Source organism: Strigops habroptila, chromosome 4 (assembly GCF_004027225.2).
Source record: "Strigops habroptila isolate Jane chromosome 4, bStrHab1.2.pri, whole genome shotgun sequence".
Lineage (NCBI taxonomy): Eukaryota > Metazoa > Chordata > Aves > Psittaciformes > Psittacidae > Strigops > Strigops habroptila.
In genome coordinates this window covers 48694174-48714749 of record NC_046358.1, presented here as the reverse complement: position 1 = coordinate 48714749, position 20576 = coordinate 48694174, and the positions used below count along the sequence as shown (strand labels likewise).

The 20576-nt window shown below is 44.8% G+C and overlaps 1 protein-coding gene across 1 annotated transcript in view; it reads right to left on the bottom strand.

Annotated features, from left to right (window-relative positions):
- Nucleotides 1-1166: 1166 nt before the first annotated feature.
- LRRC56 (leucine rich repeat containing 56) overlaps nt 1167-20576 on the bottom strand; it is a 67944-nt gene continuing 48534 nt past the window's right edge. Inside the window, exons 7-14 of the mRNA XM_030484646.1 lie at nt 20039-20236; nt 15915-16092; nt 13589-13789; nt 11211-11275; nt 9896-10026; nt 8949-9142; nt 5972-6335; nt 1167-5207 (exon numbers count right to left, since the gene is read on the bottom strand). Of these exons, the coding sequence (XP_030340506.1) occupies nt 5018-5207; nt 5972-6335; nt 8949-9142; nt 9896-10026; nt 11211-11275; nt 13589-13789; nt 15915-16092; nt 20039-20236 (1521 nt within the window). The 3' untranslated portion in view covers nt 1167-5017. The remainder of the gene's footprint in view (nt 5208-5971; nt 6336-8948; nt 9143-9895; nt 10027-11210; nt 11276-13588; nt 13790-15914; nt 16093-20038; nt 20237-20576) is intronic.

Sequence of the window (20576 nt, the reverse complement as noted above, 5' to 3'; positions counted from 1 at the left end):
CTGACTCAGAATGATCAGGATCTTGCTGGGTAAGCCCTCCTGCAGCCTGAACCCCCCCTGCTGTCCTGGTTCGACCTCCCACACCCTCTGCTCTTGGCTCAGGGCAAGGTGGCAGTGGTGCCAGAGCTGTTCTCATCAGGGCTCAATACCTGGCAGGGAGCAGACACACGTACACACACAGTCACACACATATGCGCACACACAAAGTCCCCCTCTAGCACTTTTGGCCACCATCCCAAATGCCAGCATGACACCACAGCCCCTCTCCATCCCTGCCCATTTGCGTTGGCAGCACAGCCCCTCCTGCTCGGGCCTGGCAGCATTCCCATGCAGGCATCCCATGTGCCCCATGCTCCAGAGCCTGGACACACAGACGCATCGCCCTAGGAGGGGACACAGCACTGCACACCCTGACACACGGTGTAGCGCTCCTGGAGCATTGTCCAGCAGAGCCTGAGAGCTGAGATGACCAGGCTGGCTGCTGAGCTGGGGATTCAACAGACACTTGCTCCTGCTGCAACTGTAGGAGCACCCAGATCTTGTGTGGATAACCCCCTTCCCCTCCCCAAACCAGCTCAGTTCAGTTGGGCATGGCAAGAGGCAGGATGGGGATATAGCTTGAGCTCAAGCCATGCAGTCTAGAGCCTGTCTGCAGCTATGGCCTGTGACAAAAATCATCTCTTTAAGACATGCTGGGGTTGCACGTAGCATCATCAGATGTCCTGTAGTATCACGGATGCTCTACAGCACCACAGTTTTCCATGCTGAGGCAGGGCCCAGGATGTTCTCCATTACATTTTGTGGGCACTGCAGGTTTCCTAAGGAAGTTTTTCCAAATAAATCAAAGTCATATGCGATACAGCATAGTGCATTCAGGAGCGTCATTCAAGGCCAGCACACTGGATGCTGGAGAAGGTAAGAAAGAAAATGCTGAGCCCAGTGAGCGCCGAACACCTCCCAAATGCTCTGGAGCTACTTGTGGTTGGTTTCCGAGCCTTCTAAAAGTTACACTTGTGAGACTCTCTTCTTCCCTCTAGCGTCCACTTCAAGACGTTCTTCTTGCGCTTCAAATTCAAGCAAAGCGGCGGCTTGCCTGATTGCATGTGCAGTCACCCTCTTCCCCAGGCACAGGTTTCACATTTATAAATGATACTGCAACTCTCCGCCCAGGAGTCCAACATTTTATTTTCTGGTTTACACTGTGCCATGCGGGAGCATCCTGTTGCAAGGCCATCACCCCCTGACATGCTTAAAAAATCATCTCAATTACTCCCTTAATTTTAGCACAATCAGGCTGAACTCTAGCTGGGGATGCGCAGGCACAGCAAGGTTCCTGATGGCAATGGGGAGAGTCAGTGGTGGATGCTTTGTTTGGGGGACAGGTCAGAGCCCGTTTGGGTGGGATGCTGTCCCAGCCATGCTCCCTTCAGGAGAAAAAAGGGTTTTTAGACGCTGCAGTAACTGACTGGCTGGCATGCAGATCCACACTTCTGTATTTTCTAAAGCTCTGGCTGAGTGGAGCCTTTCAGTATGAAGGGCATCACCAGCCACTCCAGCAGAGGGGCTCGCAGGACATCAGCTAAGAGGCTGAGAGGCCTCCTGGATGGACCGTGCTTCTGCTAACGCCACAGCAGTGTCACTTCGGACCACATCCCTTTGCTGCTAGCCCTGCTCCCTGCAGGGCAGCTGCCCCAGCTAACCACCCCCTCCCTTAGCAGCATGTGCTGATGAGACTCAGCTCCTGGCAGAAAGCACTTCCCTGCAGTGCTGATTTATTAATAGCTGGGGGGGGACTGTGGGGGGGGAGTAGTTCTCACCCCTCTCTCCTGCTTCCACACTAGATATCAATTTGGCAGCTGGGAGCAAATCCCATTAAGACAGTGAGATACTTAAAGCCATCAGCAGCTCCTTACAAGAATGAGGGGATGGGACCCTGGTAATGTGCATGTGAAACTAGTTGCATCCAACCAAAAGCAAGGATCCTATCGAGATAAATATCATTTGAGTATACAAAGGCGGGGATAGGAATAAGCTAATTCATTAAAGGACTTTGTCCATATTCAATAGACCAACACAGGATTTTAGCAGAGGAAACAGTGACAAGAAAACTCACAATGAAAGTCCCCATATATTTCCTTTTTGGGCCAAGAGAACAGAATTCCTGGGTAGCCCATCATGCCCGACATTTCCTAATAAGCCCATAAAGCCCTGGCTGGCTTTTTACATTTTCTAGATGAAAAGGGTGTAAGGTGGATGAGCAGAGGCTAAAATCAGAGCAACAATTTCCTCTGTGGATCTGTTACAGCTGTGCAGATCTGATCTGCAACAGCTTTATTTATTTTGCTTGTCCTGGAAACTGCAACAGACAACAGCATGGCAGCCTTGAGGTGCACCCACTACTGGCAGAGGAGGCAACCAGCCCTTCTTCCAGCCATCGGGTCTGGCTGTGATCACAAGCTTGCTCTCTTAACAAGCCTCCCTGCTGCTCCAAGCATGACAGCCTGCCGCTGAGTCATGCTATGCGTTTAGCTTCAGAGCACGCACTCTTGCACATACTACTCAGCAGGTCAGATCACCCAGAAAGCACACAACAAATGTGGTACACAAAAACTGAAGCCTTGGACAGAGCTGTCCACCAATGCTTGGCTCTGCTACCTGCTAAGCTTTCATGTGCTGAGAACTAATGAGTCTTCCCCCATTCCCAATCACCAAAACTATTAAGAAGATGTGTGCCTGATCAAGGGAAGTCAGATTCCTACTGATGCCACTGCTCTCCTGCCAAGTTGCTTCACCTTCCTCTCTGTATGCCCAAAACCAGTCTCTGCTCTGGTAACACAGCTGGAGATCCATTTTGGGAGAGCAATGCGCAAGATCTAAGCATTGTCACTTTGCTGAGCATAGGAGCCCAGATATCTCTAGGCAGCAATGCAGCTCGAGACTGAGCATGCCTCCCCAAGAAGCGTTGGGCATCCTAAGTGCAAGTTCCATCTGAGAGAGGAAATCCTGTATTAAATGGTTTTGATGAAGCCCTCAGTCACTCTTCCCACGCGTGAGGGGAGAGCTTTTCCCCTGACCCTTTCTGCAAGCCCTTTCCACCACCACAGAGAAGCATCTTGCCCCATGCACATACAGAGCCAAGTTGTGTTTGCCATGAGACAAGCTCACAGGAGCTTTTGAGAGTACTTTCCAGATCTGTACCCAGGGTTTTGCATCTGCAGATGCACACATGCAGACCCATCTAGCTGCCCGTTTCCTCTCACAAAAAAATCACTTATGCCTTCTTTTTTCCTCTCCACCCCTTGGAAATGAAAGATGCAAATTGAGAAGCTGGCTTCGAATATTTGGAGAAGACAGCTCTATCCATCACCCACTGATATGACCCTGGCTATAGAGAAGGGCCTGATTGTCACCAGTGCTGATGGTCAGTGAGGCCTGCAGACCTCAAGCAGGAGGAGGGAGCACAGAGCATTTCTGATAACTATGCTGCCATTTCCTTCTTTCTTTTACAAGGTCAGATTTTTGTGTTTTGGTGGTGGTCATGGTCAGCGACACTGGCAAAAAGTGAATTTTAGGAGCCTGTTTAAGGACACAGGCACTGGCGCTGGGCGACATCTGACAGGAAATCCTGCCTGCACCCACAGTATTGCACAGAATCACACACCTCATAGGTTTTAATGATTTTTGATGGATGATTTCCTCTAGGACTTGCCAAAACTGGACAAATCAGCTTAAAGCTCCAGACTATTTTGTAGGAAAAATTGGTACAAGTATAACCATGATGAGACAAAGTTTTGGGCTTTTCTCTTATTCTGCTCTTCTATGTTAAGCTGACCAGCAGAAAGAAGACATAAACCAATTCATTAACCTATCATGTAATTACTGTTTATCAACCAATTTAAAAATATATATCTAACACAGTAATTTAAACTGGAAAAAAATATGATGATGCATGATTTCAGACTGCAACATCAATGAAGTTTTAAGGCACAGTCATTTGGATAAGCATCTCAGTCTGCAGTCACTAAAATCAATGTTTTGAATCTCACAAATATAAAACAAATGCCCTACTGAAAAAAAAAAAAAAAAGAAGAGATTATTCCCTTGCTTCCCTGCCTTGTCTTTGCTGCAGCACTACTTAAAATTATTCGGTCATATGAAATTAGAAAGTCTATTTGGTCTAGAAAGCTAGAGATGGGATGCCTGACTCTAAAGGCACATGCAGAGGACGCTCTTGACACCTGCTTACATGCTAATGACATTCCAGTGTGCATCTATCCATAGGAAGCAAGATAAATCCTTCCAGGTAGCTATGGAGCCAACAAACCTGTTAATATTGGAAGCCACCTAGTCAGCATTATCTCCCATAGCAATGTAGGCAACAAGATCCTCAGATGCCTGCGAATGGGTGAGCTGCTGTGGGGGCATAAGCTCTGAAAACACGCGGCCTTCCTGGGCTCTTCCTCAGGCCATGCACCCTCTCCTTACAACCTGCTCCAGACATCGCTTCCTCTCAAGCCCTTGGCTTTGTCCCTTACACGTTAAACATCCAGGGCTGCATAAGACACATTGTGGGATGCTGCTAGATCGGGGGTATAGGAGTGAGAGGGAATGCTCTGTGACCCTCATCTCCTCCAGCCCACTCTACACCACAAACTGCAAGCTCCATGCTCTGCTTGGTTCAGTGTCCCTGCCTGACTCACAGAGCAGAGCATAGTGTGGATGAGAGGAAATACACTAGGACTTGTTCTGTTTTAGTGCATGAAGGCTGCAAAAATAACCATGTTTGTCTATAATAAGAGGTTGATTAGCTCTTCTGTTGATCAGCGGGTGCTCTTTAAAGAAAGCAGTTCTGGACCAGCTGTAGCCTTAATTAAGGCAAATCATGTCATTTGTTTGAACTGCTCTACTTGCACAGCTCTGCATTTAGCTTGCAGAAGAAGCTGAAAGAAGATAGCATCAATCCTTCGAGACTGTGCTGTGTAAGTGGATCCAACACATGCTGCCACCTAGGTATCTTCTAGGACTGGGGACTTCTCTTCTGAGATATTGAGGAAGTGGGTCTGTGTGGCAGTGGCTGCAGCATGGCCCTGGCAGTCAGGGGCCAAGCAGTGTTCATCAGCCCAGACCTTTGTGAGGCTTTTGTGGATGAGCAGGCAGCTGGCTGGTGGTGGTTGTTCTCTCCAGGAGGGCTCTCATCCACGATGGGCCTGAGAGAAAAGAGAGAAACACTGCGGTGAAATTGCACTCAGGGTCTGGGTATCTGCATCCTCCCCACGAGCTCTGCTGTCTCTCACTCTGAAAAGTCAACTGAAAGCTGCCAGGCTTAGGATAGCAGAAGACACACCAGCTTCCCACACAAGGCATGTACTCTCTGCCTATACTGCTCTAGAATGTCTATGTTAACTTCAAAATCAAAGTGTCATTCGCAACTCCACAATTTTATTTCTTCAAAAAGAGGCAACAAGATGCTAATCTTACAGTAAGCAGGTTCATAAATAACCATGCTTTGGTGCATGTAGCACTTCTCTAATGCCTACTTTATTTTCCAAAGCTCATTCTAACATGAATTAATGTAAGTTTTAAGGGGAGGAAAAAAAAAAAAAAGTGTGATGTCAGGATCTTGTCCGGGGGTTTAGCCAAGGAGAGTCTTGAACAAGTGCCACTACAAGAGCTCTGCAACAGACACGGGCATCAGCCCATGAGAATGGAGCAGTAAGAACACAAGAAAATTCTGGACTATTATTTAAGAAAATACAAAATTTCCAATGCTTAAGCTATAAGGAACATAAGAAAATGTTTAGTTTAGCACTAGACGCACAAAGGTAAATGTCAGCACAAATAAATGGAGGGGTTTTTTACAGAACAGACAGGAGACTCCAGAGACAACACAGAAGTCTGCTTTTTCCTGCTGTGAAGTCCCTTCTGTTTTCCCCAGACACACTGCAGGCACTGCTGCTGGCCGTGTACATACCTGATGCTTGTTGATCCAACAGCTGTTGGTACTGAAATAGGCCTTTGCTGGCCATTGCTCCCAGCAGGTTGGTGCTGCCCTCGAGATCCAGAGGCAGCCGGCATGCTGTGCTGGCTCAGAAGAGCAAATTTCTTGCCCAGAAGCTGGGCTGAAGTTTCTTGATGAGCCCTTGGCTGGCAGTGCTGTATCCACTGCCTCTCCTCTTGGCTGGGTATTTTTAGGCATCTTATCCTGTGGTTCCTTTTTTTCCAGGGTCTTGCTGCAACACCTGTTACAGATGCAGGTGAAGGGGTTTTTGGAGGGGATGGAATTAGGCAGTGGTTTGGGTTGGAGAACACTGCACCTTCCTGAGCCTGTGACGAACCTGAAACAGGGAGAGAAGCACAGCGATTTACCAGTTTATCTTACTCCTAAATGACTGACCTGGTGAGCAAAAGGTATTGGAGAATGCTGTGTGATGGAGCTGGGCGGGCAGATGTGCCCCTGGCCTTGTTGAATTGCTTCCTCTGATAGCCAGAGGTTTGGGTTACTTGGCAGCCTCCCAGCCAGTACTACTGGTGACATGCCAAGCACTGGAATTGCTCATGAGCCACACACAGCTCAAGTGGAACAGACCAGCTCACCCATCCTCCTGTTCTCTGGCAGGATCATATGTGCATCATTCCTGGCCAGCATTTGCACTGAGTTGTTTTAAATACCTGAGGAACTCATCCAGTGATCTGAAATCCAAAGCACAGGAATAACTGCAGATGTGTGGATTCACTTTTTTTTTTTTTAAATCGAAGGCAGAGGTGTAAGAATAAGAGATTAGCCTGGCTAATCTTGAGATTAGCCTTAAAATTATGGAAAGTGCCTGACTGCCAGGGAAAATATTGTCTTTCATGCAGGGCTACTACCTGGCTGTTCATATTTTAGCCCATGTAATCTCAGGTGTAACATATAGAGAAGAAAAGTCTTGTTTCTAACTTACGAATATAACATGCATGTATGCATGCTTAAAACCATGCTATATATAGCAGGGGTCCAATTGCTCTTGTTTATTAAAAGAACCAACTGTACTTAAGTGCCTGATGTGCAGGGTCCAGGGCAGGAACACAATCTAAAGAACGTGCCATCAAACCCCAGGCCCAGAAAGTTCAGCTTCATAGCTCCTAATTGACGGGGATGTATTCTACTGCTTAGGTAACCACTTAAAGCTGATACAAAATTTTCACTGAACGATTTCCATAATACTATATACTTGAAAAATGTCTAAATTTCATAGGGGTTTTTATTTGCTTTAAGTAAAGACACTCTGAAAGACTGGTATGTCTGACTCAAGAGCCCGAAATAACACTCAACAACTTCCAAAGATTGCAGATTATATGGATCTGTTGCTGCAACTACTTTTAAATAGAGTGGTTTTGCTCAAATGACTTGTCCTTTCCTGGTCAGAAGGACTGTTTTCAGCAACAAGTTCTTCTGTGAGAAAATCACATTGGGTAGAACACGCTTCTGAAGTTAAGTGTTGAGGCATTTAAATGCCTCTCCAAATCTTGACACAGTCTCAAGTCACAGAGGTCAAGTATATTTTTAATTGCCTTGCTGAATAAAATCTATCAGTTGCTAAAGTTTTATCAGGTATTTGCTCTGCAAAATACATATGTCTATTAGTGACAGTGGGCAAGGTTACTGTGCTTGTGATTATTTGAATTTTGGTTATTGTGGCCAGCTGCTTGTAATTTGGGATCTGGGTCATCTGCGCACCCCCCATCCCCTATGTAATACTAGATTTCAAGCCACTCTATCAATCTTGTAACCAAATGCTAGCAGATTTGCTTACAAGACAGGCAGATTTATGTTCAACCATTCACTTTGATAGTCCTATAAGGCATGACACTGGTGCACTGTGAGACATCTGGGGCATTGTCTACTCAATCTACAAAGACGGTGAGATCATAATAAATCATACTCAATTTATGGAAATCATATTAAATCTAAACAAGATCAGATTAAACCTAAAGAGACCACAAGATCATAATCTAAGACCTTTGTGGTCACTGGGCAATTGGCCATTCCTTTAGATTTTTCCAGTTTCTGTTCTTATTAAAGAGATAGTGCTTATATTACTGTTAGTACACAGAGGCTTTGAACAGTTTAATGATACTTCTGATTTTTCCAAAACTTTTATTTTTTAATTTTAATAAATCAATTTTGCCCTTGAAAGAAACATACAGCAAAAACTCACATGCCAGTATTTGTTGAGACCCCAAAAAAAGTTATCATTAACAATAGTAATAGATTAAAGTTGTACTTTTGTAAGGTCCTCTACTTGGTATGTATTTGAAATAACCATTATTAATGTTTCTAATATTCTTGAATACAATATTCAGTAAGTGGTGAAGAGCAGGAATTCTGTCTTCATTCATGTAAATGCAATTCTGGAGAGGCCTTTGGCTTTGTTCTTGATGAGTAGAGGAACATATTTCATTTTTAAACTGTTTATTGAATGCATCCCTTTGGTTGCATATCTTTCCAGAATTCCCAGTTGCCCAATTAAACCTTAATCATAAGCCTAGCCAATATTTCCACCAGTGCCAACTGGGTTAAAATATAGCTCAGTTGGAACACCAGTGTTTTAGATTTACTTGTCACTGCCATAAATTAATGATACAAGGTGGAAGACAGAGGCATGTCCTTCCTCTAGACTTGATGCTAAGTCTAGAGGAACAAAGTTCAGCTTTGTTCCTCTTAATTCTACAGATCCATGCTGACGAATCAACTGATAGTCAACACAGCTGGCCACCATGTCCTGCTTAAAAACTAGAATGGATTACTTAGGGTCTGGCTCTCCAATGGTATTTCCAAATTGCTGATCTAGAGCACAGAAGCCAGATCTCTTAAAACAGTGAAGTTACTAATACACCTATCTACAAATGGTTAGTAGCATGTGTCACTACCTGATGCTAATCCTTCCCCAGAGGTTTAGGTCCAGTACCTGAGGAAGACTGGGAGAGACAGGAGAGGCCAGAAGAATCAAGTGAAATCCTTTCAATGAGGTCCTTATCAGAGGTCTCACTCAATGCACCTTCCCAGCTGTCAGTCAGGCTGCAGTCTTCACCCTCTTCCTCATCACTAAGAGTTATCTTCAGTGGTTGGGTAACTTTTTCTTGCTGTCCTCTTTGCAGGCATCTGGACAATATCAAATATCACACCTTTAGTTAGCCTTTGCATTGTGAATATGCAGCCAGCCACGTGGAGCTTGGCACGGCCACATAGGCAAACACCCGGGCAGTGGATTTAGTCACCCACTGTGATATCCTGCTTTCCCAGAGATATGGAAAATCATTCTAAATGGATCAGCCACTTAATCTTCCTGCATCTGATTATCTGAAAGTGTCCTAAAGTTAACCAAGTGAAATGGGGCAGATTTAAAATACAACACAGTGAAGTAAGCTCAGAGAAATAAAGCTGAGTTTTGGTTTTCCTTCCAAAACAACCATTATTTGTCTATGAGATGGGAGAATGTCAGCTGGGTATTATTTTCCTTTCACCCTTTCATTTGGTTAGGCCAATGCAATGCTTGCAGAAAACCTTATTCACTTTCACTTCTTTTACCGTCTGAAGGAATGTTTTAAAACAAGAATGTTTTATTAGTTGTGAAAAGTCATTTCCTTGCTCTCACTAAGCAAGTGAGCCCACCCTGACTATGCAGGTCTTCAGCCTGCTCTAGAGAGAGGTCAGAGGTTTCTTGTCCCTTGCCCACCCTGCAGATGCTCCAGTGGGGAGGACTGATGGAAGGATTGCCACCGCAGGGACAGGAAGGCAGGAGGCCAAGACTATCCCTTGAAACCGCCACCAGGTGGCCAAGGAGTTTATTTTATTATTACAGCAGAAAATGAATGCCCGCTTTCTTGCACGACAAGATTTCTCCTGCAATCTCACCTCTTTTGCTGTTCTCTCTTGGTGCTCAGTTCAGAGAACACATCTTCCTGGTGCAGACTTCCTCCTCCTGCAGAGCTGTAAAGGTTTTCTGTCCTCAGACCACACAGTTTCAAAGAGCTCACTGCAGGTGGCTGGAAAATGACAAGAAATTATTTTGGTAACCTCAGGAGCTCTCTCCAGCTCTGCTTCTAAATTGTGGATTTTAGAAGGCATCAAAGTCTGCTGTTACTCCTGAATCTTCAGATCACACCTCACTATTATTTTGCTCTTCAGTTTAAAGAAGCCCCACACCCCATTCGTGTGCACCGTTACAGCTTGAGGAACCCAGGGTGGCAGTAACACAGATGTTGATTTATATCTCACTGGTGTATAAGCCTGTAGTATCTATGACAATAAGCATATTAAGACCAGTACCCCAGAAACTGCATCATTCAGCATGTGACTGCAGTCCCCTTCCACATTATGATTTGAGTAATTAATTCAAATCATAGAATCATAAAATGGTTTGGGTTAGAAGGGACCTTAAAGATCATCTAGTTCCAACGTTCAAATTTGTTTCAGAAAAGCTTCCAGTGCTTATGCAGTGGCAGCAGAGAGACAAGGGAAGGACACATTTTTTCCAGTGGTTCTTCAACATCTGTTGTCAGCATTAAGTGAGGCTGCTGACAGTGCAGTGATGCAGGTGTCCTGTGCATGCTGTTTCCCTGGTTTAGTCCAGCCTGTTTAAACATGCGCATGCGCATTTGTGCCGTGTTGAACCTCAGGGCCCACAAAAGCTAACCATGATGACCCATACTGCACCCCTTTACACACATGGGCATCCTCTCACTAAGTTTCTGCTGAAATGAGCAGGCTGACCCACAGGGCTGAGGTACCAACCCCACTGCCAAGAGGAACAAACTTTGTTTAGTCAATAGGAACGACTTTGCAGCAATTTGACTATTTACACCAACATCAAAAAAAAAACACTGCTGAAAAAAATCTTTTGCTTAATAGCTGCTGTAGAAATACTGTCAAATTTTGCGATCCTGCTTTGTGCTCTGCTCAGCCAGGACAATAGGAAATGCACTGCCAGCAGCTGATACCTGATTTTCATGTGTTCCTTTAAGGCTGATGATTAATTGCTGCTAGCACATGGGAGCATTTGTAACCTCAGGGCAAGAGACTCTCTGACCTCCTCAAGGCCAATTGCATCTTGGAGGGCTTTTGTGCTACAGAAGAGAGTAAGCTGCCACAAGCCACAGTGGGAGTTCAGTTTATCCCAGGATCCTGGGGGTTACCAGGCAGGAATATGACATATACAAGAAAAACATACACCTAGCTTTTGCCTCCTTGCACAAATAGCCTCGGTGTGGTTCCCACATGTAACTTGACTGAGTCCTAAGAAAAAAGGAAAAAAGAAAACATTTTATTCCAGCATTTAACAAATGGTGCTGTCTTTGAAATCAGTCAATATCATTTCCATAGGCAGGAAGATGTAATATTTCATGGCGTAGGTTCACAGTGCGAGCTGGCATGGCCTGACACCACTGCTAAGAGGCATTTCTCTGCTTCTACCAGAATCTGTTTCCTTCTGCTTCTGCCCTGCCTCCTCCACTGTGCTGCTGCAAACATTTGTATGGCCACATAGTGAGTCAGATCAGGGAACAGATCCAGATTAAAACTAAATACGTTTTTTGTGGGGTGTGTGTGTTTGTTTTGCTGGGTTATTTTTCAGCTGGATCTCGATCGGAATCAGGTTCCCCATGTGGCTATGCAGATGCTCTGCCAAAAAAGGCACAAGGTAGCAAAGGGGCAGGAAGAAGCAGTGAACACCGAGTGAAACTGTCTCTGTCAGTAGTGCCAGCTACCTGGAAGTGCATGTAAAATTATCATAGAATAATAGAATGGTCTGGCTTGGAAGGGACCTTAAAGATCATTTCGTTCCAACCCCCCTGCCATAGGCAGAGACACCTTCCACTAGACCAGGTTGCTCAAAGACATGTCCAACCTTGTCTTGAACACTGCCAGGAATGGGGTATCCAAAGCATTTCTGGGAAACCTGTTCCAGTGCCTCACCACCCTTACAGTAAAGAACTTCCTTCTCTCTAATCTAAATCTATCCTCTTTCAGTTTAAAGCCATTTCCCCTTGTCCTATCCCTACAGGCCCATGTCAGAAGTCCCTCTCCAGATTTCTTGTTGGCTCCTTTAGGCACTGGAAGGTTGCTATAAGGTCTCCCTGGAGCCTTCTCTTCTCCAGGCAGAACAACCCCAGCTCTCTCAGGCTGTCTTCGTAGGAGAGGTGCTCCAGCCCTCGGAGCATCTTCATGGCCTCCTTTGGACTCACTCTCACAGGTCCACATCCTTCTTGTTTTGGGGGCTCCAGAGCTGAACAAGTACTGCAGGTGGCGTCTCCTGAAAGCAGAGTAGAGGAGCAGAACCACCTCCCTTGACCTGCTGATCACGCTTCTTCTGACACAGCCCAGCATATGGTTGGCTTTCTGGGCTGCGAGCGCACACTGATGGGTCATGATCAGTTCTCATTGACCAACACCTCCAGGTCCTTCTCCTCAGGGCTGTTCTCAATGCAGTCTCCACTCAGCCTGTATTTGTTCTTGGAATTGCCCTGACGCAGGTGCAGGACCTTGCACTTGGCCTTATTGAACTTCACAAGGTTTGAACGAGTCTACCTCTCAAGCCTGTCAAGGTGCCTCTGGAGGGTCTCATTCCCTGGCAAGCTGCATTCAGTTTCCGTGTTCTTTTCCAAATGTGCACTCAGTTGACACTACATTGCTTCATCTAGTTCATCATCCTGAGTCCTACCTACAGCAAAGAACTGAGTTGAAACTGGCGTCTGAGAGAAACAGCCACAATGTTGGGAAAGCAAACACCTCTTCCTATCTAATCTGCACTCTACGGGCCAGTAGAGTTGCACCATCAAGATATTTTCAGGAGCCAGGAAAGGACACCTTGGCAAGTACCAAATATTGTACCAGAAGTGAGCTCCCTTTCCATCCAGCTGACACCAGCAGCTGCTAACTTGGCAGTACTTCCGGGTAGCCAGGGCACAAACGGAGGTGATACACCTGTGTTTTGGGTGAGCCTGTAGATCAGGTATGTGAAGTCAAGGAACTGACCCCTCTTGCTGAGGGACCCACTCCTGGAAACCCAAAAGAAAGTGCTCTTTGACATCAGCAATACTGCTGCAGCATGAGACTGCAGTACATGATGTTGGAGCACATGATCCCACACGGAGTGAACGTGCATCACCGTGCCTTTCTAGAGTACTACCTTGGACCACATTCCTATGACTGAACAAGATGTGCCAGATGTGACTTAAGTGAGTTCCAGCTAGGCTGATGTGTAATTTGAAGGACTGAACAGAACAGCTTTTGACAAGGTGTGAAAGGCAACTTCAGGAAGGGAGCACCCTTGCAGTTCAGGGCTGTTAAGAGGGACAGCAGCACATAATAGATGGGGGTGAGGGGCTGAGGAGGGGGAAGCCCAGATGACATGCGCCTTCTTCTGCAAGGGGAAATAAAGGAAATCCCATGCTAAAGCAAGTGAGTCCCACAGAAGAAAACATGTGCTGAACCTGATTAGCAGCACCATGGGTAAGTGGTATTCAAAGCACTCAGGCTTTAATCAGCAATAGTAACATTCAGAAGGGGGTGGAGGTGTGGGAAAGAACAGGATTAAAAAACATACATTACCATGTATCAAATCACTGGAGCCGTCTTCTGTGAACGGCTCATCAGAAACAGTGGGATCTGGAAGAGGACAGTCGCCATACAAGAGGCAGGCACTGCTAGATCTCCCTGCATGAGCACATGATTGTGTAGTGCCAGGTCTGGAAGTTGTTGAGGGTCTTGGGCTGCATCTAGACTGCCTTGCTACTGCCCCAAGACATGGATCTAAGAGAGAGATTTTGCTAGAGTAAGCACAGTCATTCAAGGCTTCAAACCACAGCATCACCATACACTGCCAATACAGGGGCTGCTGCTGCACACTTGGAGCTGTAGCAGACAATAAAACACATCATTGCAGATAGAAGAAACATGCTGGAATGGGTCAAGCCCAGAGACAGGCGGCTTCCTGGTGCTGCATGCAGTCCCCCATAGCTGTTCTCTGCAGACAGTAGAACCCGGGGATCCCCAGTTAAACCAAAGTGCCTTCCCACCCTCCTCCTGCTTCTGGACACCAGAGACCGACTGTGGTTGAACATGGGGTCGGGAACTGTTCTGTGCTCACCACTCACCTCCGATTGCCCCACAGGTGATCCTGGACATATCCAGGGCTCTGCTACTTCCCCTGTCTGCATATCTAGGGTAAGAGCATGCTGCCTCTCATTTGCTGCCCACCTGCCTGCGGGGAAACCACTGCAGGCTTGCTACAGGCACAGTCCAAGCCCCCAGTCTTAAAATATATTGCTTAAATGCCCAGGCATAATGCAGATGGTGACAGCCACCTTACCAGAGCTATTAGACAATCAGAGCAAACTACATACCAGGAGCTACGGAAATCTGGGAATGGCAGTGATAGGTTTTTCCAGTACTGCATCAGAGACAGATATTTCTCTACCATAGAAAGAAAGGTGAAAACTGAGGTTTCATAATGCTACAGGGCAGGGTGGATAATACAAAAGCTAAGGCAGATAGAGCCCTGTCCTCTTGCCTGCCCAGGCTGTCCTGGGAGCACATCACAGCTGTAAGAGCAGCATGTGCAGCCAATAACCCACAGGAGAGCGAATTTCATTACTAAGCATGCCATTCATCTAGGCACTGAAAAGTGTTGAGCACCTACCAGCTTAACAGTGGAGCAATCAGCTCTGTAATAACATGGCCATTTCCTTAAGAGCTGAGCGTTAGGGACCTGTAAAATATCTGGGCCATAGTTGTTAATACAAACTCACGAAACACACAGTGCGTGAAAAGCACCCGAGTAAACATTGCTCTAGGAAAGAAACGAATATGGGGATGTTCAAACCTGACCCTATGAGCTCATCAGTTTAGAGCTGAAGGCAAGAATATGAGTCTGGTTACACTAGAAAATAATATGAACTTACAATTTTGTGCCCTGTCCTTAGTGTTTCTGGCAGCTTACTTTAGTTAACTAGTTTTCTGAACCATAGCTATGTTGCCAAAGCAGGATCATTGAGGGATCAGATTTTAATGGATTTTTTTTCCCTACAATAGCATCTATTACACTACTGATTTGTATCCATAGGGATTAAATAAATGACAAATGTATGTACTTATTCCAAAACAAATTAAATATTTAATGGAATACACTTGGCAGGCAAACCACAATGGGGGTGGGGGAGAGGGCTGGGAAGCCAAGTGCGTTGCCCACACTAATGGGGAGCAACAGGAGCAGTTGTAGGAAATACTCGGTAATATTTAATGGTACGTGGTAAAATGCATGCAGGATGATACATAAAAGCATGGACAACTGAACTATAACCAAGGCTACAGGCAAGGGGACAACAGATTTTTTTTTCAAATCATTTACTCCCTACTAATGAATGTGATGGACTTCATCGCAGCGGCAAGGAAAATGGAACAGATCTCCATGCAATCTCAGTTGCTAGGATGTTGCTACTATTGCAGGGTGGTGACCAAATTGCCTTTCCTATTATTAAACTGGAGTAGGAAATCCTGCTACATCCACCCAATGTAGGATTGACTGCTACCATGAAAAGAGCTACGAAGAGCTGCTGTTGAAACATTCCTTTCCAAGCTTTGCTTCTTCCCATCATGCAGAATTAATGCTAAACACAGACTTCCAGCTACTACTGGATTTGCTTGATGCTCTAGAAGTCATCTGCATTTTTCTGATCTTGATGCCCAGCTTAGGACAGCTTTCATTTAAACCTGCACCGTGCTGAATTCTAGCTTCCTGACTTCCCAAGTCACGACAACATCCTTTGTCCCTTCACTATAATTAAATGTTGGCTTTGAAGAGGCCAGCTTTCTTTTCATCTTTCTTTTTCACACATCATAACCTGAAAAATGAACCCCGACAGGAAACCTGACATACCTAACCATGAGATGTCTCCAGCTAAACCACCTTCCTTGATGGATTCCTTGATGATTAGCCAATCCTCATGCATCTTATTGGAAGGAAGGAGAGCAGTCTGGCTTGCTGCTATTTCGTCCAAATACTCCAAGTGGGGAATGAGTTTTTTTACTTCAGCTCTGTAATTATAATCTGGTTCCTGGTGAAATTGAGAGAGTGGTCACTTGAACAGTTGATTTAACAGACTGTGGACTTCCACCAGCAGCACAGCAGTGTTCAATTTGTGTGACTGCCATATAATTTGAAACGCCTTCTATGAGGCAAACCTATTAATTCAACAGAAACAAATACAGTCAAGAGTTTCATTTCACTGTGCTTTCTCCTTGCATAATTTCTACTAAAATTTATTGTGAACATGCTCTGAGCAGTGCAAACATATGACACCTGCCCAAAGGCTCCTTTGCTGTTTACCCACTGGTGATTGTGGCATTTGTCTTTGTTTTACTATGTATAATGTACAAAAGTGTACAAAACCACTAATGCCCATAGAAAGCCCGGGCACCCTCAGCATTCAGCCAGCCTCTCTCCCTGCTTTTGTGATTCTCCGGTTGCTGCGCCAATACGCAGGTCATAGGAAGACTTGAAAACGTGATGAGTGTTGCTACACCTGCTGATGGAAAAGAGCGTTTTCATGGATTGTGTTTTTAGGCACACCGATAAACTAGGTACAGCAAGTGAACTGCACTGGTTTTCTGGGGCAGCCTTCAGGGGTTTGGTGTGGGATTTTACACACTGTTAGAAGTGATGGCTTACTTCAAACTACATTTTCTTCTGCAAGAAGTCACATACCAACAGCAGGCACACAGAAGGCTAAAATGGACTGCACTTGGGTTTCTTTTCTGCGTGCTGGAAAAACAATGCCATTGTTCCCAAAGCACATGGACTCAGTGTGACAGCCATGTGGAAAGCACAGGTGTAGCCCCTTCTGCATGTGTGTGGGGAGCTGACATGTTATAAAATGATTCACGAGCACATGCCAATGCTTGGGGACATCTGAGCAGCAAGGCCAATCCAGAACAGTTACAATTGTGCTCAGAGCACACTGCAAATTGGGCTGTTTTGGTGGGTTCAGGTGGTATAAAGACACCTTCATGTGGCACCTTTGTCTTTAGCACAGTTAGCAATACAGCAGGGCTGACTGGGTCATGCTGCTTTGCAATGGGAATATTTCTGGTTAAAATAGTCTCAGCTTACAAAAAGCGGCAAACAATGATGAATGTTACTAAAAGAAAATATAAAGCAAGAGCGCACTGCTAGTGGCAGAATATGAATGGACAGCTCCCTGCAAATGAATTGCTTCATCCAGATAAATGTTATGCTTTTCAGGATGTTGCATGCAATATTAGAAAACCTCACAAAGCCAAGTCCTCATTCAACACAGAGCTGTCACAAACAGAAATCTTTCTGTGGGACCTGGCTGGCTGTATGCTCCCTTCCTCTGCACAATCCAGCACTGAGGCTGGCAGTGGGAATTCACCAAATAAAGGGTGTGTTTTTTGTTGTTGAGAGGCAAACACTGGAGTTCTCTAACTAAGCCTTTAATCTTAATTTAGAAAACGAGTCAACCAATCGCCATGCTACCCTGTACCACATGTACTCTGAACAGTGTCTGGGCTACAGCCAATTTCCAGCCATGTCCTACTGGAGAGGAGCATCACATTACACTCATGTTACATTAGTGCAGCAAAGGCTGCAGGATTTATCATCAGGTTGGTGCTCTTGGTTTAGATAACAGGGGAAGATGAGCTCATCCGAAAATCAAATTACAGAGAGCAAACAGGCTGTCTGAAGAAAAAGCAGTAAATTTAGCTGGACCATTCTGTAGATTAAAAGTAAATAAATAGGAGAGCTTTTTACAGAGCTGTAGCAAGGGCCAGACTGCAAGAAGGAGCTTGAAGAATTAGAGCTGGCCATCTAGGGCACACCAAAATAAGCCCATATCTTCAGGTTCTATACCCTGAAAAAATACAAACTTCAGTTGAAACCGAGAAAGAAACAAAGTCCATGGAGAAACTCTCAGCAGCTGAGGGAAGGGCCACCTTTGTAACCACCCTGGGGCTGAGCAGCTTCCCAGCATGGAGACTGGGTCAGAGACTACAGTGAACTTACAGTCTGTCTCTGTTACAGTTCAGTGTAAAACACACCATCCCTCACCAAATTCTGGCTGGCATTTGAATGCAACTAATAGCACAGGAATAGAGACAGCCATTCAGCGTGGAGGAGAGCAGTAGGGCTCATGACCACATACCACTCCTCTTTGAACTCCTCTTACGTGACAACACGCAGCAGCATCCCAAGGACTCATTTCCTCAGCTAAACAAACCAAGGGCAATCTGTCATTTCTCCATTACAAGTACATTTAAGGACTGAAGATGCCAAGAGAAAATGACATCCTCCAAAATCACCACTTTTGCCTAGCAGGAATGACGAGAGTCTTTCTATGCTGTTAGGATATACCTCACCATTTTCAAGGTAGGAAGCTATGGCAAGGAAGTGTCAGAAGTTGTATTTGACTCCATGAGAGCCAAAATATTAAGCATACTTTGTCCATGAGAAGCAGGCAGTGCTTCCTTACTGTAGGAATATGTTTTTTCCTCTCATGATTGCATCCTTTGGTTACAGATAGTTACAAGTGTAGTCTCTGAAGTATACTTCTACCAGTTCAAAACAGAAAGGCAAGAGTACAATATTTTCTTTTGTATTCCAGAGAGGAATATTATCATAGCTAAAGCACTACCTTCTGTGGCTCATTTTACTGAGGAATATGATCAAGCTAACAATTAAATCTGAAAAATGCTAATAACTCATCTATCTAAGAAGTGAGAATATTTAAAATATGTTTATGTCTACTACATGATTGACTGTTAGTGATAGCACCTCAGTTTTCAAGTCTAAATCCAGGATAAATATCGAACCCAACCTTTTATGAAAATTAGTAGCATGGGCATGATCATTTTGAAATGCACAGCGAAGCTACGGAACATGGCACAGCGGAGTCACAGCACCAAGCCCTGCTTTGCTTTCTAACCCCTGCGTTATCAGCTCTTTATGGAGCCATTGGGGACTGCAGCATTCAAAGTGAGTGCTGTGTATTACATATCTATGTGTATGTGCATAGGCCTGTGACCTTCCAAAAGACCTGGATGACAATATATTGCGCACTGGCCATAAACTGTCATCTGATGATATGCATTAGACATTATGTGACAAAAATGAGCAATAGTCTTTTTTGACCAAGTTTTTTAAACTCTGCTTTTCCTCCAGTTACCTTTTCAGTATATGCCAAGATGTTTGGTTTTATATGCCAACAGATCATGTATCATTGTGTTTTCATCTTTGTGACACAGAGGATCTCATGCCCTCAACACCTCCACAGAACCTCCACAGAAATGGTTTTATAATTTCAGTAATAAGAGGTGAACTACTGTAATTTTTGGTCATTTGATTTTAACCTTTCAGGGGAAAGGACAAGTAGCGGTTCCTACAACACTGCTTTTCCTAGTTATCTCAAGCTTTGTTTTTCTGAGGGTTCAACTTCTGAGTGTGGTGGTCCTGGAGCACTTGCTGTTGGACCAGAGAGCCTCCTAAAAGAAATGTAAAAGCCCTAATACAGACATGTAACTGAGACATTGCAAATGGCACATTTTGTAAGAAAAATATTGGCTGCCTTCTAACCTGCTGCAAGATCCCTACAGGCTAGAAAGATCCAAATAGCTGGGGTCCATGCTCTCCTTGGTCTTCCTTTGAGATGCCTGTTTGCTCTTGAAGCTGGGAGTAGATAGAACAGCTGTACGGATCAGAAAAAGCTCGTTTCTAGATCAATCCCATTCTCATAGGTAAGAAGGAACACACTGCTAGGAAACATGCTTGAGTCTCACTAGCACTCCTCGTATTTCGTTGGTGCTCATCTTGGAGACAATACCCATGAGAAGACAATATCAACAGAAATGAAAAATGGGAAATACATCCCATATCATCACTCAGAATGATACAATAAGAAGATGCAGAAACATTTCTTATTTCCAACTCAAAACTAAAAATGCATTGTCAAAAATTAACACAATATACGCAAACCAAGTTCCCACCTCTGTAGATTCTGCATTTGGCTTCAGACAAATAGGGTTGCCCTCCACTGTCAAGCGGCTCAACTTGCAACAAAGTCCCAGGTACTGCATCTGGTTGATGTCCTCAATATTGTTACCTTCCAGGTCCAAAACTTCAAGGTGATCCAGCCAGGGCAGCTGGCTCAGCTCAGAGATATTGTTATAGGCTATGTAGAGTTCCTCAGCAGAAGTAAACAAAACAAATATGTAAACCACAGACTGCACAGGCAACACTCAAGCTTTGCAAAATGTTTTCTAATATTTGAAATATTACATGACAGCATGAAATAAGCATGCAAGTGAACATTTTTCAAGTGTGGCCGCTGCCACATTAAATAACTGGGGCTAATATGGCAAAGAACGCTATGCTGCATTAGGCATCTTCAGGATCAGACCCGAATGTTACACCTCATGAAAAAAAAACCAAAAACTGTGGCATCTTTTAACCTAACACATGCAATTCAAGGCATTTAACTAAAGTCCTTTAGAAAAACAAAGAGTGAGAAGAGAAAAAAGACTA